This window comes from Trichosurus vulpecula, chromosome 7 (genome assembly GCF_011100635.1).
Source record: "Trichosurus vulpecula isolate mTriVul1 chromosome 7, mTriVul1.pri, whole genome shotgun sequence".
NCBI lineage: Eukaryota > Metazoa > Chordata > Mammalia > Diprotodontia > Phalangeridae > Trichosurus > Trichosurus vulpecula.
The window spans coordinates 62446978-62466308 of record NC_050579.1 but is presented as its reverse complement, the minus strand read 5'-3'; the positions used below and the strand labels follow the sequence as shown (position 1 = coordinate 62466308).

Sequence of the window (19331 nt, the reverse complement as noted above, 5' to 3'; positions counted from 1 at the left end):
GGAATATCTTAGTCAAAATCCATAGCTTCTATAGCAAAGAAAAAATAACACAAGTAGCAGTTCAAGTACCAAGGAAACCGATTCCAGATCACATGCAACCTGGCAGCTACTACTACTATAAAGGAGCAGAGATCTTGAAAGATGGTATTCCAAAAGGAATCAACTTACAGTCAAAAATAACTTACCCTACAAAGTCAAATGTAATCTTACAGGGGCAAAAATGGCTTCTCAATGGAATAAAGGACTTTTATGCATTTCTGATGAAAGGACCAGCTCTGAGTTGGAACTTTGGAAAATAAGCATAACAGTCAAGAGAAACCTAGAAATATAAATTGGTTTAAGCAATTGGAAAGGGCTGTATAGTGATGTTAATATTAAAATGGAGGAGAAGACACGAGTGCCCCTTCAGAACTCATCTTCAAAGAGTTTTGAGGGAGTTAAATAAGAAAAACAGAGGACCTAAGGGTAGATTGGTTCTGTTCTGGGACTTTTAAGAGGAGAAAGAGGAGGAAAGGTAAAAGAAATATACTAGTATAGAAAGGAGGAAGAAGGGGGTGGATATTGCTAAAGAGCATACAAATATGGAAAAGGGAGTAGGTGCAGCCTACTGTCTCTTAATGGCTCAACGCACTCATAAACACACAAAATATTTGGTGTACAAATACACCAAACTCAACAGAGAAGCAGCTAGGAATAGGGATGGGGGTAGTTAAGAGGGAGGATAATACCAGAGAGGGACTAGTCATAGCAAAACAAACTTCCTAATTCTGAAGAGGGAGGATGAAAAAGAAAAAGGAAAAGAATGGAAACTAAAAGCTACAAATCTATTGCGGAATAGCTGAACAAATTATCATTTAGGAATGTAAAGAAATATTATTGTGCTACAATAAATGATTAGAGATGATTTCAAAGAAACCTTAGAAGGCTTATACAATTGATGCAGAATGATATAAGAAGACCTGAAAGAACAGTTTATACAGTTTACAACATTGTAAAGATAAACAGCATTGAAAGACTTAAGAACTCTGATCAACACAATGACCAACAGAGGCCCAATAATAAAGGACTCAAGGTGAAAAAAAGGACATACTTTTAAAAAAAATAACATCCACTGGGTGGATTTGTTTTTCTTAACTATGCTCATTTGTTACACAGGGATATTTTGGAAACTTTATTAATGCATAAAAGAGAATGGAAGGAAATTCAGAAGAAAACATATATTGCAGTCCAACTTTAAAAGTAATACATTGAATTTATTATATGCTTTTCAAAACAAGTGGTATGTAATTAAGGTCCACAGCTTCATAAAAATCCCCTTTTGATATTCTACTTTGTGCATGGAAAAAATTTTTTGGTGTTTTTTAAGTTCAGAATAAAAAAATTTTGAAGGAAAAAAACAAACTCGAGATTACAAACACTGATATTGTAAACATGGATGACTAGGAGAAAGATCTCCAGAATTTTCAGAATAAAACTGACAACCAGCCCAAAGGTAATTGAAAGATTCATGAAATATTCATTCAAACTCAAGCATGTTATCATAGATGGAGAGCTGAAAGTTTCCTCAGAGGCCTCTTTTATAATACAACCCCTTTCATTTTCCTCATGGACTGACTTCTGTGAAAGAAGTAGCATAAATGTTATCAAGAAAATGTTTGATCAGAAAATAAGGTGAACTAGTCATAAATTCATAAGGTGACTAGGTGGCACCATAGTACATAGAGTGCCAGGTCTGGAGTCAGGAAGACTCATCTCCCTAAGTTCAAATCCAGTCTCACACACCTACTAGCTGTGTGACCCCAAGCAAATCACTTAACTCTGTTTGCCTCGGTTACTCATCTATTACTCATCTGAAGAAAATGACAAACCACTCCAGTATCTTTGCCAAGAAAATCTCAAATGAGGTCATGAGGAGTCAGACATGATGGAAAACAGTTATAAATTCTGGCTAAGACCTTGGGAACACACCAGTCCCCTACAGGATACAAAATAACAAGTTTGGTAAACACTTATGAAAGATCTGTGGAAAAACAAGGACAAGAATCAAAACATCTGAGACTGATGAGGCATGGAGGGGCTGTAATCTGCATGGATGTAGGAAAAGGTGACTGTACTTATAATGTAACAGATTTCACTACATGAAACAACATGAAATATCTGAGACTGAGGAGTCTTGGAGGGGCTGTGATCTGCATGGATGTAGGAAAAGGTGCCTGCACTTATAATGTGACAGATTTCACTACATGAAACGACATGAAATTATTCTTTAAGGAAGCCCAATATTCCAACCTCCAAGCACTAAAAGTCATGTTCTTATGGATCTTATCACAATTTCTAATAAAATGCTTAATTTACATAGCCCAAGTGTCACACATCAAGAGCCATTGAGAAGCCTAAATTAATATTAAATTGTATTTAAGTCAATATTAAATTGTATTTCCCTAATAAAGTCTAACTCAGTATCAAAAGCACTACTGAGATCTGAAATACTTTTTTTAAAATAGTACCAAGCCCTTGGTACTATTACCTGGAAACACAGACAGGTGAACCATGAAACCCACCTACCTGCATGATGATTTTCAGCCGATCTAGGGGTGCTGTGCAGGTTCTAGCGACTGCACCAGCTATCCCACCTGCCAGCAGGTGTCTCCACCACTTGCCAGATTCTCTTTCTTCTTCTGTGAAGTCATCAGGAATAGTTACACTATCCCCTATGTCGATCCCCTAAATGAAAAGGAAGTTACCATATTATTTAAATTAAAAATGGATCCTCTCAAGAAGGCAGCATGAAGTAGTGGGGGAAGAGCCTGAAAGTCAGAGGGCCTGAGGTCAGATCCTGTTTCAATCTCATTCTTATAGGGTTCCAGTGACAAGGACAGGCTAAGTCTCATCCATTCCATCTTAGGGTTGCCTTATTAGTATAACGTTTATCTGGTTTTTCCACACAGACCAAGAGCCATTTATTGGGGTCTAGCTGCCTTCTCTTAATTTAGTACACAGAGTCTGGATGTAGCCTTAATTTGAGAAGCAGTTTTAGCAAGTGGCTTCTGTGTTTCTCTTTACACTCTTAGTTTCTATGTCCTATTTATTGTTACCTTACACTGGCTACTTACATGCTACACTATGGGACATCTGGTCATAGGGACCATAACAAAAAATAATTTCCATACAGCTGCCTATTATGATGCAAGGCACTGTATTAGGTGTATAAAGTTAAATACAATACAATCCCTGTCCTTAAGGAGCTTCCAATGTAGTTAGGGAAATAAATTTGCACAAATAAGCACAGTCAAATAGAGGTATGCACATGAGTAAAAATAAATGCAATGTCAGTTCCCATAGAATTGGGATTAATTTCAATTATAAATCACCCTTTCCCCCATAAAAAAGCACCATTTTCTTCCTATGTGGATCAACTTTCCCCTACCTTACACGGGGGTGGGGTGGGGTGGTGTAATATGGATCAACAACCTTGACAGGAACACCTTGATGGTTTCTCTTGAGGCTACACATTACCAGGATGTGATTTTTGGTTAATATGTGATACATTTTGTAAATTATGCCTCTTCGATCTTTGGAATGGTTTGTATACAACTTCCAGATTCCCTTTGCAATCTTATCTCCTGCTATTGCCCTCTTATGTTGCTATTCAGTTATTTTAGTCATTTTCGACTCTTTGTGACCCCATTGGGGGTTTTCTTGGCAAAGATACTGGAGTGGTTCCCAATTCCCTTCTCCAGCTCATTTTACAGATGAGGAAACTTAGATAAACAGGGTTAAGTGACATGCCCAGGGTCACACAGCTAGTAAGTGTCTGAGGCTGGATTCGAACTCATGTTGGCACTCTATCCGCTGTGCCACCTAGTTGCCCCTAGTGCCCCTTTATACTTGGGGGGGGAGTGATCAGGGGGACCAGAACAAGACACAATTTTAACACAGGGCTCTCTGAAGGAATATCAACTGTGTACACATTCTGAACCTGGGATCCCTGACTTTTTTTTTAATAGTTTGATAATTGTATTTCAATTTAATTTTCTTTGAAATCTTGTTTGTTTTACTTTATGATCCTAAAAACATTCTGGAAAAGTGTCCATAGGCTTCACCAGACTGCCAAATTGGTTCTGTGACACAAAAAGATTAAAAAACCCTGGCTAGGGAGGATGGAAAATTGGAAACCATATGCCTGGCCCCTGGTCTCATCAGTCTGACCTCCACAGTCCAAAACTTGCTAGGTAAGGGGCTGCTCTACCAAGCTTCCTAGAGTTTCCCTACGTGATAGCTATACCTTTGGCTTATAGCATAAAATAAACATGAGGTAAAATACGAACGGGGCAGCTAGGTGGTGCAGTGAGTAGAGCACCGACCCTGGAGTCAGGAGGACCTGAGTTCAAATCCAGCCTCAGACACTTGACACACTAGCTGTGTGACCTTGGGTAAGTCACTTAACCCCAATTTCCCTGCCTTCCCCCCTCCAAAAAAAATAGGTAAAATACAAACCACACTTACAGTAGAACGTTTCCAAAACCGTGCAATTTCCTCAACATTTGTTGCTGGGTTAAATAAAAAGTAATCCCTCCATTCATTCCAGTCCACTGACATTGTCCCATCAGTATCAATGCTGAAATAACAATAAGGACACGCTTAAAGCCTATGCTCTAATTCATAAATAAAATTAGCATCAGTAATTAGCATTAAATAAATTAGCATTACTAATCCATCTAGATGGAAAACAGCTCCATACTATGTATTTATGGTGACTATCACAGCTCATTCCTCTAGAACCATTTTGATTTTCTAGCATTTTCTCCTCCTCTCCTTTTGGAACATCTTGCTCCCTTCACAGCTCAGTTTAACAGATGTCTCCTACTGAAGGCTTTTTCTGACTTTTCTAGTTGTTTGTGCTCCCCACCCTGAAATTATCTTGAGTTGTCTATTAAGCATTTACTTATCTGTGTACAAGTGAAAACTGTGAAGACAGAGACTTTGTCCTTTGGGTTGGGGGTTCCTAGGACCTAGTATAGTGCCTGGCACACATTAAGCCCTTTTTGTCTGAAAGAAGAAAGGTGATACTACATCAAAAATTCTCCTCCAGCTCCAGATTTAAATGGCTTCAGCTTACACCCCACTCAACCATCTAGCCATCCACTCAGGCCATCTCACCTTCTATATGTCACCACAGACCTTGTCCTCCTCCCACCATGTCTAGTACCCTCCACACCAAACCTAAAACCTGGAGTTCTATACCCAGATCTTCTAGGACCGAGGTCATGGTCCCTGGGGAAGTTAATCCACTCGTTTCTGGAGCTCCTGTGCCTAAGGTCCAACCAAGTTGATTTGGGACAGTGTGTGCAAACTAGCCCACTCAGGCAACTATATCTACTAGATATCAGGCTATGCTTTAGCTTCATATTTCAGCTAGCCATCTAGTCATCCATGCAGACCATATCACCAACTCTCTGCCACCACTGAGGTATCTCAGTCTCTTCCACTTCCCCAGAACAAAACTTCTCTCCTCAGTATGTGCGGTCTTTCCCTATTAGAATGAAAGCTCCTTAAGGTTGAAGATTGTCTTTATCTATCTATCTATCTATCTATCTATCTATCTATCTATCTATCTATTCATGTCTGTCTACCTATCTCTGTTTAAATATTCATTTCTCCAGCATTTTAGCATAGTGCCTTCCAACACAATATGTCCTTAATAAATGCTTTGTCCTTCATTGTAATTGTCATTCATTGTAAGGTCCTTAGCGTGTTAAAGAAAATTGCCTTACTGAATTGTATTCTAATCAACAATTATAATATATACACAGAAGTATGTATCAATGAGAAATATTCACCAAAAAAAAGTGGAGGCATGGTACCTGCCTTTAAGGAATTTATAATCTAACGGAACAAAATCACAAAAACACAAATAAAACACACAAAAGTGCAAATAACAAAACTAGGAGGAAAAAAAAAGAAATGAAACAAAGAGAATGCAGTAGATAAGGAAGGCAGAGAAGTGGTACAGGAAATCTCATCCTCTGGTTTTCGAAAATTTGAGCAAACCCTAAAAAGACTTTCTGCTCGGGAGAATAACATTTCCTTTACTCACTGACAAGGCAGCTATCTCTTAGGATGACGTAATCAACACTGATAAACCAGTATAGGCCTCGGAACTGAAAAATTAGTAAGACATCCAGAAAAAATAGCACGGGATTTCTCCATAAACTATGTGGCAGCATGATATAATTTGCAGAAAACTGGCCTATGAATCAAGAAGACCTGTGACACCAATTAGCTGTGTGTCCCTGGGCAAACCACTTAACTATTCAATGCTCCAACTTACAGAACATTTGCCAATCTGCATCCGTGGAGGGAGTTTCCTCATAGGGAGCTCCTATTACCCAGGAAATCATAAATTTAACCCCCCCCCCAGAAAAGTACACATATACATGTATGCATAGTTTAAATCCAAATGTATATAGCATACACACAATATGTATACATACATATACATATACATACATATACAAACACACATGTGTGTTTGTGTGTATATATATATACATACATACATACACCCGTCACACCCAGTCTGGAAGACCTGAGTCCAAATTCAGTCTCAGATACTTACTAACTGTATGACTCTACAGAAGTCACTTAAATTCTCAGAGCTTCAGACATCTCTGGCCCTTTCTACCTTTGTGACTTTTAGCAAATCACTTAACCTCCCTAGGCCCCAGTTTCCCCAACTATAAAGTGAGAGGGCTGAACTAGACGGCCTCTGAGGTATCTCATTGCTCCATATCTGTGAGTCAATCTTCCTACAAACTCCCTAAAAGTTGTCAATCTGCATCAGTTGAAGGAGGTGTTTCCACATCACAAGTATCCTCTACTTGATTAAATCATAGATATGAACCCAAAACAACAAACTGTATAAATATATGCATATTTCAATGGATCCATGATTTCACTGATGTGGGTATCCCTCTCCATCCATGCAGACTGTACCCATCCACCCCTTCCCTTCCTGTGTGATTCTTGTCTGTGTCCTCCCTTAGAAGGCCTTTCTCTAGGCCTTCTGGCATTGCATGGGTTCTACTGCCCACCACTTCCTTTCCCAATCATAGATTTCCTAGATCACATGTCTTAGGCCATCTCTTTCGCATAAGTTTTTATGGCAATGTTCTGCTGCCTACTTCCAATTACAATATGTTTGTTGCTCTTTTACCCTTTGGATCAACAGCAATTTTGATTCTTTAGAAAATGTAGCATTGTTCCATGACCTGAAGACTTGGGAGAAAAAAAATGCTTTAAAAAGGTGAGTTTTGGGGAAACTCAAGGGAAAAAAGTTTGTTTCAGAGAGAAGATTGGGATTGTTGAGAGTTCTGTGCAGTTTCCAAAAAGCAATTTATCCCATTCTCTTCTAATTCAGTTCTGGGCCCAGCTCATTGTCCATTCAAAGTGTCTACCCAAGATACATCAATTGATGGACCAACTAAATCAGTAAATTAATGAACCAACCCTAAATGTTCAGCCAACTGCATGTCTAGACACTCAGCATTCTTCATCCACCTCTTCTTTCCTATGTTGACTGCTAGGCTGAACTTTCTTGAGTGCCTATGGGTTTATTTGGGAATTTCTGTAGTATTCCAAGACCTGATGAAAAGAGCACAATCTCCCCCTTAGAAGCCTCTAGGGGAACCTCATCTCTACAGAGAGCTCCTCTTCCACTTGAACCTTGAGTTGGCTGCCCTCCAAGACAGTAGCAAATACTTTTGCCCTACACGTCTTCCTGTTTTATGCCTTGCTTGATATTGATAATTAGAGGGTCATAGAGCTCTTCTGTTGCATCTTACAAGGAGTCCTATTTGATCTTCATCTAATCATGGGAGACACCTTGTTGAAGGAGAAACCTTCAGGATGCATTTATCTCTACCAAATTAAATGTTTTTTAAAAAGTAATCCACAAACATTAAGCACAGTACGATCTTGTATTCTCTGTACTTTTCAGTTAATTGTGTGACTGAAAATGTGGCCATTTTTTTACCCATCCCTACACATACACACATACACACACACACACACACACACACACACACACACACACACACACACACACAGAAATGCCTAGAGTACTAGGAAGTTATTCTGTTTACCTGGTTACTATTTGTTAGAGTCGGAACTTGAACACAGTGACTACAAAGCCAATACCCTATCTCCCATGCAATGAAGTCTAACCAGTCACACATGTGAATGTGAAGTTGCTATCTGCTGTATATATTATTTGTGAAAACCTGCCTGCTCCCTTATCATCTTTTAGTGAGGATACCTTCAATACATATGCGGAATGTCTTCACAAAGGTTTTATAGAGAGAAGTAGGCAGATGAGTCAGTAGTAATTAGTATTCTCTTGATCACCTTTCCTTAGTGAATTCTTTTCCATCTTTCAGGACCCTCCCCTATTTCATATATCTCGATTGCCATTCACTCAACACCTTCAAAATGTGTTGCCTATAGCATAAAGTTCCTCTTTGTATACCTGGTCAAGACTAGTTACTCTTCCTATCTCTGTCATCTTGCTCCATTTCTACTTTTCTCATAAAGTCCATCAGAGACTGGAATGTTAGCCATACATATATAGAGCTATATACACAGTGAAAAAACAGAAGGTGAAAGCAGGAAGTCGTTTTGGCTGGTAGAAGGAATTAACAGGTGATGAGATCACCAATCCACTAAAGGATAAAAAACAAAAAATTCAAGTGTGTTAACTCACTTTACCAACTATAACTGAGTCGATGAAGATCAAAGGCAAAATAAAAGCTAAACATAAGAAATGGTGTTTTATTTTTCCCCACTCTCAGGCTACTCAAAGCCAGTTTTTAAATAGTTATGTTCCATTGATGATTCAAAGTTAAAATTGGTTTTCCATATACCATTCTGTTACAAGCCACAAAGTTGAAAGTATTCTTGGGTCAGGTATCTTCTCTGGAGTTTCATAACCACCACTACCCGCTAACTGAAATAAACTGAAGTCACTTTCCTTCTGAAGCAAATGTCCTCTTTCAGAGCAAAACCTTCCCCCTGTTGTTCTTATTATTGAAGAAAGCCCCATTCACTGGGCTCATTTGGAACATGACTTCTGATCTACTGGGATCCTAATCATCTTGGGTTTGTTTTTCCCTCTCCCTGCCCTCATATACTAGCATCTTTGGGTTAGTGGCACTTAGTTTTGGCTCATTCTAATAAAGCTCCTCAGGTTGGAAGGTGGATATTTGCATTTTCCAAAAGAATGGGTCTGATGGCTCTACCTCTGTACTCTATAAACTCCAGTGATTCCCTGTGACCTCCAGTTCAAATAAAAAATCTTCTGTTTGGCATTAAAATTCTTCACAATCTTGTCCTACCATAGCATTCCAGTTATCTTACACTTAAACTCTCCTCCAGAACTGCTACAATCCAGCTACATTAGCCTACTTACTGATGCTGGCAAACTACACCTCCCTTTGAACCAGCTGGCTCCCATGCCTTGGATTGTCTCCCTTCTCTCCCCTGCCTCTTAGGTTTCTCTGGCTTCATTCAAGACACAGCTCAAATTCCCATCCCCTGCAGGGAACCTTTCCCAATCACCTCCGTGCTAGTGCCCTCCCCTTTGAGATTACCTTCCATTTACCTTGTATATCTTGTATTACTTAGTTATTTACAAGTTGTTTCTCTCACTAGACTGTGAGCTACTTGAGAGCAGGGATTGTTTTTGCCTTTTTTTGCTTAACTTAGTGCCTGGCACATAGTAAGGGCATAACAAATGCTTTTGACTATCTGATTGAGTTTGCACAGTATCTTTTTTCAAGTCCATATATATGTATATTTAAGTATATGCATTTATATACATATATATTATACACACATAACAGAGTCAACCCAATAAACAACATACATGAGTCAAATAAGCGTTTCATTAGATTAAGGAAAAGGGGGGAAAGGACCATATTTCTATGGATAACAGCTTCTATTATGGAACACTGAAATGAAAGCTTTAAAAAAATTATCAAAAATAAAAATATGGGCTAACCTTTGAAGAATTCTCTCTGCCTGTCGTTGAGAAATTTCTATACCTAGTATCTTGAGAGACTGGATAATTTCTGAGGTTTCAATTACTCCTTTAAAAGAATGAAAAGAAACATATTCCATTTGAAAGCCTTTGAAAAGACACTGATACCAACATTTTAGAGGCATTGCTATAACAATCTATAAAATTCCAAGGGATATGATAGTACCTGGCCTTTATATGCAAAGGTTAAATAAAGCATCAAAAATGAAGACCCCATGTGAACTTGTAGAGAAACATCAAAGAAAACAATCAGCTCTATATACATGCATATATGTATGCATGTGTATGTATATGTATATGTGTATGTATATATTTTTATTGATATCTTTTATTTTCATATCACCTTCATTTCCTAATGTATTCCTCTCTTCACCTTTCAAGGCTGTCATTTCATATAATGAAGGGGAAAAAGCAGTTTAACAAAACTAACCAACACATTAACAAAGTCTGATATTAATTGTATGCTGTGTTTCATATGTCTGCGGTATATATGTGTGTGTGTATATATCCATATATATGGATATATATCTATATATAGCCTTCTGTAAAGAAGGATGGGAGGCGTATTTTCATAGCTCTTCTTCAGGACCAAGAATGGTCATTATAATTATAGAGCAGTCAGTATGGATTCTTTGTTGTTGTTCTTTCCCATTTACAATGGTATAGCCATTGTTTGTATACTAGTTTCCTGCTTCTGCTTACTTTGTTTTTTATCAGTGTACAAGTGTTCCCCTGTCACTCTTTATTCTTCATATTCATTGTATCAAAGCTCTAGAGCTGGAAGGGACCTTCTTAGAGACCAACTCCTTTTTTTTACACACGAGGAAAATGAGACTGAGAGCAATAAGGTAACTTGCTTAGAGCTAGTTTAGACAGAATAAGAACTCAGGACTTCCTGGCTCAAAGTCCCACACTTCAAACTGGGTCACCTAGCTATGTTCATCATTTCTTATAACACAATAACATTCCATTACATTCAGGTACTACAATTTGTATAGACACTCTCAACCTAAGAGACATCTACTTTTGCTTCTTTCTAATACTGAAAAATGCCACTATAAATCTTTTTGTGTATATGGGGCATTTCTTTTTAACACTCACATCCTTGGAGTATATCATATGCCTAGCAATGGGCCTTCTGGGTCAAAGATCAGAGATACCTTAGTTGATTTATTAGCCTAAATCAAGATTGCTTTCCAGAATAGTAAGACTAATTCACAGTTTTACCAACAATCCATTAGTGTGCCTACCTTTCCACAACCTCTCCAGAACTGACCATTCCCATCTTTCATCACCTTTTACAATTTGCCAGCTGTTAAGTGACACCGAAGGGTTGCTTTGATTTACCCTCCTTTTATTAGTAGTTATTTGGAACAATTTTTCACATGGCTGCTAATAGTTTGCAGTTCTCTTGACAGCTACTTTCCCTCATCCTATGACCACTTATCCATCAAAGAATGGCTCTTGATGTTATGTATTTTGGTTAGATCCCTCTATATCTTGCATATCTGACCTTTACCAGTTTTGATATCATATAATTTGGTTAAAAATTCTCCTGTAGTCATAAGTGTGAAAGATATCTGATGTGCCATATGATTTTTCAATGTAATCATCTAATATCTTCAAGAGTCACAGAGAGCGTAAATAAAACAGAGTTGGGGAACAGTTTAGATGTATTTTTAAGATCTTAAGAAAAATAGCAAAGAGAAGAAAAAGGAATACAACTAGGGAAAAAAAAGATGGAGGAAGATGTTACTATTTTTTATCTCACATAATCATGGTTCCTAAGATCATACAACTATCAAAAAAGAGTGGGAGGAACAGATTAATGAACTACATCTAAAACCTCCCTTTCATCTGAACCAGACAAGGGAGGGTTAAACAAATATACACAGAGTTTGGTCTAGAAAGACACTAAACTCAATAGGGAATAAGGTGGGAACAGACAGAGGGGCAGTGAAGATTAAAAGAGAAAATAAATTCAAGAAAGAATTAATCATGAACAAAACAAACTCCAACTTCAGAGGGTAGATAATGTGAAAAGGGAATAAAAGGAAATAAAATGTAAGAACTTGTGACTGGGGACTAGACAAAGATAGAAGAGGTACAGAGAATGGAAGAAGACTGAATAAAATATATATTGTTAGAGCTAAGAATACTCCTCTCTCACTACCCTCTTCTTTGTAGAGAGGGAGGTTTGGTGGGCAAAGAAAGGAATGCAACAATATATTATTTACAAGAAAACACTTGAAACATGAAGATTCCCACAGAGTTAAAAATAATGAGCTGGAGCAAAGTCTATTATGCTTCACATGAACTCAAAATATCGGGGATAGTAAACATAGTCTCAGACAAGACAACTGTAAAAATACGATTGATTAAAAGAGATAAAGAAAAATTACTTATTCTTAAAGTGACCATAGATAATTAGCATCAATATTTTGTATATACTATAAATGAGTATATACATATATATAAAACACACACATATAGATTATAAATAAAGGAAAAGTTTGTCAGTTTATAAGGAGAAATATAGAGTGAAACTATAATACTAGGGGCTCTTAATGTACCCATCTTAGACCTAAAATAAATCTAACCAAAAGATAAGCAAAAAAAGTTAGATATGAAAAGTCTCTGGTGATTACTGAATAGAAATAGAAAGGTGTATATCTATTTCTCAGCTGTGCATGTGTATCAGCAAGGCAATAATCACAACACTGACGATAATTGTGAATATGCCTGTGTAATTCTATACTGCAAAATATAAGAGACTCTCCATATAGAAGGTAGAAGTAAAACATTTATTCAGACACCAGAGAACCAGATCCCAAAACCAATAAGTCCAACCCATCCAAGCAGCAAGCAAATACCAAAACCAAAGTCCACTTTATTATAACAGCAAAGAACTTAAAACACAATATCACAGCAGGGAGCCAAGCCATCCCATAACCTTCCCCCCCTGCTGGGGCCTTCCCATAAACATTCACTCACAAATCCTAGCTGACTGCTTGCCTATGTCCTCCCCTCCTACAGTTCTAACTTGCTCTGAGCATTTCCTGCTCCACTCTTCCAGTTCCACTCATTCAGCAAGCTCCTCCTACCACATGTGACTTGGGCTGCCTGTGACATAAGCAGGTCACATGGGCCTATTAATGAGTGGGAAAGATCTTCAAATTTAAATTACCTTTACAGAATAGTACCCATATAAATATTAGCCATGTAATAAAGCATAAAAACTTCATAAGTATGCAATATCTAATATATCCTTTACAATACAATAAAAAATAATATTCAATAAAGGGACTTTGAAGAAAGTATTAAGAAATTAATTGGAAACTAAGTTACTTAATCCTTAAAAAAAATGATGGGTCAAAAAACAAATCCTAGAAACAATGGAAAATTTAATCAAAGAAAATTACGACAGTGAAACAACAAACCAAAAACACTTGGGATGCAGCCAAAGAAGTATTTAGAGAAAATGTATATCTCCAAACACATTCATCATCCAAGGAAGGGGCGGGGCAACTGAGCAGGGAGGGACAGAGACAGAGACGGAAACAGAGACAGACACAATGAATTGAGCATGGAGCTAAAAAAAAAAATTAGAAAACTAACAAGCTCCAACTAAACACAAAAGTAGAAATTCTGAAAATAAAACAAAAGATTACTGGAAAGGAAAGCAAAAAACTTGGTGGAGCCAAAATGATGAAGCAAAGGGAGCTTTCTAGCTAAGCCCTCCCAAAATTCTCCTCTAAACAACCTTAAAATAACCATGTCAAATTGAATCTAAAGCACCATAACCAACAAAAGGTCAGAGTGAGACATTTTTTCAGCCCAGGACAATGTGAAAGGTCAGAAGGAGAGGTTTGTGGCGCTGGGGTCAGGGCTGACTGGAGGTGTAGTACAGCAGAAGACATTAGCTGTCTGCTTTAGAGGCAATGGAGAAAAAAATGCAAATTTAACAACTAAAATAGAGGACTTCCAGGTATTACTGATGAAAAGACCAGAGCTAAACAGAAAATTGGATACTCAAGCATAAGAGTCAGGAGGGGCATAAAAAGGTAAACATGAGTGAGAAATCATGAGGAACCTAGAATTAGGTTAAACTTTTTACATTCCCAAGTGGGAAAATGATACATGTAACCCCAAAGAACTTTACCATCATTGGGGCAGTTAGAAGTCTATTTAGACAATGAACATGAGTAAGTCTATTATGTTGTGAAAGTTGAGAAAGAGGGATGTACTGGAAGAAGAAGGAAGGGAAAGAAAAAAAGGGGGAAAATTATCTCACTTAAAAGAGGCATGCAAAGAAGGGTTTTTACAATGGAGAGGAAAATGGGGAGAGGGGGCAACATTTGAACCTCACTCTCATCTTCATTGATTCAAAGAGGGAAGAACATACACACACACACACACACACACACACACACACACACACACACATTATACACACATATACACACTCAGTTGAGTATGGAAATTCATCTTACCCAACAGGGAAGCAGGAGAGAAAGGAGGTAAGGTAATAGGGAAGGGGGTAACAAAAGGGAAGGTGAATTAAGGGTGGCAGTGGTCAGAAGCAAAATATTTTTGAGGAGGGACAGGATTTAAAAACAGAGAGAGAGGGAGAGAGAAGAATAAACAGAAGAAAATAGGATAGGGGGAAATATACAGTCAGCAATCATAACTATGAATATGGATGGGATGAGCTCACCCATAAAATGGAATTGGACAGCAAAATGAATTAGAATCAAGAATCCAGCCCTATATTGTTTTCAAGAAACACACTTGAAATAGAAAGACACACACACACACACACACACACACACACACTGTTAAAAATAAAGGCCTGGGAAGAGCCAAGATGGCGGCTGGAAAGCAGGGACTAGCGTGAGCTCCCCGCCAACCCTACAAAAACCTATAAAAAATGGCTCTGAACCAATTCTAGAACTGCAGAACCCAAAAAATAGCAGAGGGAAGCAGGGCTCCAGCCCAGGACAGCCTGGATGGTTGTTGGGTGAGGTCTTTCGTGCATGAAGCTGGGAGCAGAGCGGAGAGGAGAAGAGCCCAGCATGAGTCCCGCAGACCAACTAGACCAGGAGCCAGGCGGAGCATGCCCTAGCGCCCTGAATCAGTGAGATGTGGCAGTTGCCAGACTTCTCAACCCACAAACACCAAAGACAACAGAGAAGAACTGCAGAACCCACAAAATAGCGGAGGGAAGCAGGGCTCCAGCCCAGGACAGCCTGGATGGTCTCTGGGTAAGGTCTATCCCGCACAGAGCTGGGAGCAGAGCAGAGTGGAGTGGAGCAGAGCCCAATGTGGGTGGCACGGACCAACCAGACCAGGAGCCAGGCGGAGCGTGCCCTAGCGCCCTGAATCAGTGAGCTGCAGCAGTTACCAGACTTCTCAACCCACAAACACCAAAGACAACAGAGAAGATTAGTGGGAAAGGCTGGGTATAGAGTGAAAGATGGAGTTTGGGGTCAGCCACCGCCCTGGGGGAACAGAGGTGGGGCAGCTGCAGAACTGCAGCTGCAGTTGCTTCTGGCCCCAGGCTCAACTGGTGGGAGGAATTAAGTGGCGGATCAGAGCAGGAGTGAAGAGCCTGCTGAAGATCTAAGTCCAGTCTGGGTTGGGGTTCTTGGGGAAGGAGGAGTGCTGATGTGGCAGGGCTGGCGCATCCCCCCAAGCTTGGAACATAGTACTCTTTTCTCTACAAGCAGTCATACCCCGTTGAAAACCTCAAGGGTCAAGTAAGTTGGCTGGGAACATGGCCAGGCAGCAAAAACGCACCCAGATTCAGTCTCAGACTTTGGAATCTTTCTTTGGTGACAAAGAAGACCAAAACATACAGACAGAAGAAGTCAAAAAAGTCAAAGAGCCTACAACAAAAGCCTCCAAGAAAAACATGAACTGATCTCAGGCCACGGAAGAGCTCAAAAAGGATTTGGAAAGGCAAGTTAGAGAAGTAGAGGAAAAATTGGGAAGAGAAATGAGAAGGATGTGAGAAAACCATGAAAAACAAGTCAATGACTTGCTAAAGGAGACCCAAAAAAATACTGAAAAATATACTGAAGAAAACAACACCTTAAAAAATAGACTAACTCAAATGGCAAAAGAGCTCCAAAAAGCCAGTGAGGAGAAGAATGCCTTGAAAGGCAGAATTAGCCAAGTGGAAAAGGAGGTCCAAAAGACCACTGAAGAAAATACTATCTTAAAAATGAGATTGGAGCTTCTCTCTTTTCTCTGGGCCCGGACGGCAGCAGCATGGGTAAGTGCCGTGGTCTTCGTACTGCTCGAAAACTCCGAAGCCACAGGAGAGACCAAAAGTGGCATGACAAACAATACAAGAAAGCTCATTTGGGCACTGCCTTGAAGGCCAACCCGTTTGGAGGAGCATCTCATGCCAAAGGGATTGTCTTGGAAAAAGTTGGTGTGGAAGCCAAACAGCCCAATTCTGCCATCAGGAAGTGTGTGAGAGTCCAGCTGATTAAGAATGGCAAAAAAATCACTGCCTTTGTTCCCAATGATGGCTGCTTGAACTTTATTGAGGAAAATGATGAAGTTTTGGTTGCTGGATTTGGTTGAAAAGGTCATGCTGTTGGTGATATTCCTGGAGTCCGATTCAAGGTTGTGAAAGTTGCAAATGTTTCTCTTCTGGCCTTGTACAAAGGCAAGAAGGAAAGACCAAGATCATAAAAATTGTATGATGTCTTTGTCATAGTAAAAAAGTTTTCATGTAAAAAAAAAAATGAGATTGGAGCAAGTGGAAGCTAGTGCCTTGATGAGAAATCAAGATATTATAAAACAGAACCAAAGGAATGAAAAAATGGAAGACAATGTCAAATATCTCATTGGAAAACCCACTGACCTGGAAAATACATCCAGGAGAGAGATAATTTTAAAATTATTGGACTACCCAAAAGCCATGATCAAAAAAAGAGCCTAGATATCATCTTTCAAGAAATTATCAAGAAGAACTGCCTTGCTATTCTAGAGCCACAGGGCAAAATAGAAATTGAAAGAATCCACCGATCGCCTCCTCAAATAGATCACAAAAAGAAATCTCCTAGGAATATTGTCGCCAAATCCCAGAGCTCCCAGTTCAAGGAGAAAATACTTCAAGCAGCCAGAAAGAAACAATTTGAGTATTGTGGAAACACAATAAGAATAACCCCAGATCTAGCAGCTTCTACATTAAGAGATCAAAGGGCTTGGAATATGATATTCCGGAGGTCAATAGAGCTAGGATTAAAACCAAGAATCGCCTACCCAGCAAAACTGAGTATCATGCTCCAAGGCAAAATATGGATTTTCAATAAAATAGAGGACTTTTAAGCTTTCTCAGTGAAAAGACCAGAACTGAATAGAAAATTTGACTTTCAAACACAAGAATCAAGAGAAGCATAAAAAGGCAATCAAGAAAAAGAACAAGAAAAAGAAATTGCAAGGGACTTACTAAAGTTGAACTGTTTTGTTTACATTCCTACATGGAAAGATGATGTGCATGATTCATGAGACCTCAGTATTAGCGTATATATATATATATATATATATATATATATATATATATATATATATATATATATATATATATATATATGTTTATGTATATGTTTATGTATATATGTATATGTGAGTGTGTATGTATGTGTATATGTATGTGTATATATAGAGAGAGAGACAGAGAGAGAGCAGGCACAGGGTAAGTTGAAGATGAAGGGAAGATATGTAAAAGAAATAAAATCAAATTAAGGGATGAGAGAGGAATATATTGAGAGAGGGAGATAGGGAGAGATCGAATGGGGTAAATTATCTCGCATAAAAGTGGCAAGAAAAAGCAGTTCTGTAGGAACAGAAGAGAAGGCAGGTGAGGGGGATTGAGTGAATCTTGCTCTCATCAGATTTGACCTGAGGAGGGAATACCATACATACTCAATTGGGTATCTTACCCCACAGGAAAGAAGGAGGAAGAAAATCAAAAACAGGGAGGATGATAGAAGGGAGGGCAGATGGGGGTGGAAGTAATCAAAAACAAACACTTTCAAAAAGGGACAGGGTCAAGGGAGAAAATTTAATAAAGGGGGATAGGTCAGGAAGGAGCAAATATAGTTAGTCTTTCACAACATGAGTATTGTGGAAGGGTGTTGCATAATGATACACATGTGGCCTATGTTGAATTGCTTGACTTCTTAGGGAGGGTGGGTGGGAAGGGAAGAGGGGAGAGAATTTGAAACTGAAAGTTTTAAAAACAGATGTTCAAAAACAACAAAAAAAAAGTTTTTGCATGCAACTAGAAAATAAGATACACAGGTAATGGGGCGTAGAAATTTATCTTGCCCTACAAGAAAGGAAGGGAAAAGGGGATGGGAGGAGAGTGGGGTGACAGAAGGGAGAGCTAACTGGGGAACAGGACAACTAGAATATATGCCATCTTGGAGTGGGGGGGAGGGTAGAAATGGGGACACAATTTGTAATTCAAACTCTTGTGAAAATCAATGCTGAAAGCTAAATATATTAAATAAATAAATAGATAGATAGATATATAAATAAATGGATAGATAGATAAACTAAAAAAAATAAAATAAAATAAAGGCCTGAAGAAGAATCTATATACTTCAGCTGAAGTAAAAGAAAAAAGGCAGGGTAACAATCATGATCTCAGACAAAGCAAAAGCAAAAACAGACCTATTTAAAAACAGATAATCAGGGAAACTACATTTTGATAAAAGGTACCATAGACAATAAAGTAATATCAATGCTAAACATATATGTACCAAATGGTATAGAATCTAAATTCTTTTTTTAAATAATACTTTGTTTTTTCCCAATTATATGTAAAGACATTTTTTTCATTTTTTTTTTAATTTTGAGTTCTAAATTTTATCCCTATCTCTTTCATCTCCCCACCTTCCTGAGATGGTAAGCAAACTGATAGAGGTTATACATGTGCAATCATGCAAAACATATTTCCATATTAGTCATGTTGCAAAAGAAAATATAGACTAAGACACACACACACACACACACACACACACACAAGAAAGAAAGTGAAAAATGGTAAGCTTCAATCTACATTCAGACTCCATCAATTCTTTCTCTGGATATGGATAGCATTTTTTATCATGAGTTCTTTGGAACTGTCTTGGATCATTGTATTGCTGAGAATAGTTAGTCACTCACAATTGATCATCATACAATATTGCTGTTTATTGTGTACAATGTTCTC

General features: G+C 38.4%; 1 protein-coding gene and 1 pseudogene across 1 annotated transcript in view; one reads left to right on the top strand and one right to left on the bottom strand.

Moving 5' to 3' along the window:
• LOC118857536 (calcium-binding mitochondrial carrier protein SCaMC-1-like) overlaps positions 1–19331 on the bottom strand; it is a 56875-nt gene that overhangs the window by 18784 nt on the left and 18760 nt on the right. The window contains exons 3-5 of the mRNA XM_036768192.1: positions 10058–10145; positions 4507–4618; positions 2566–2724 (exon numbers count right to left, since the gene is read on the bottom strand). Coding sequence (XP_036624087.1) covers positions 2566–2724; positions 4507–4618; positions 10058–10145 — 359 coding nt within the window. The remainder of the gene's footprint in view (positions 1–2565; positions 2725–4506; positions 4619–10057; positions 10146–19331) is intronic.
• Positions 16370–16854, top strand: LOC118856902 (annotated as a pseudogene).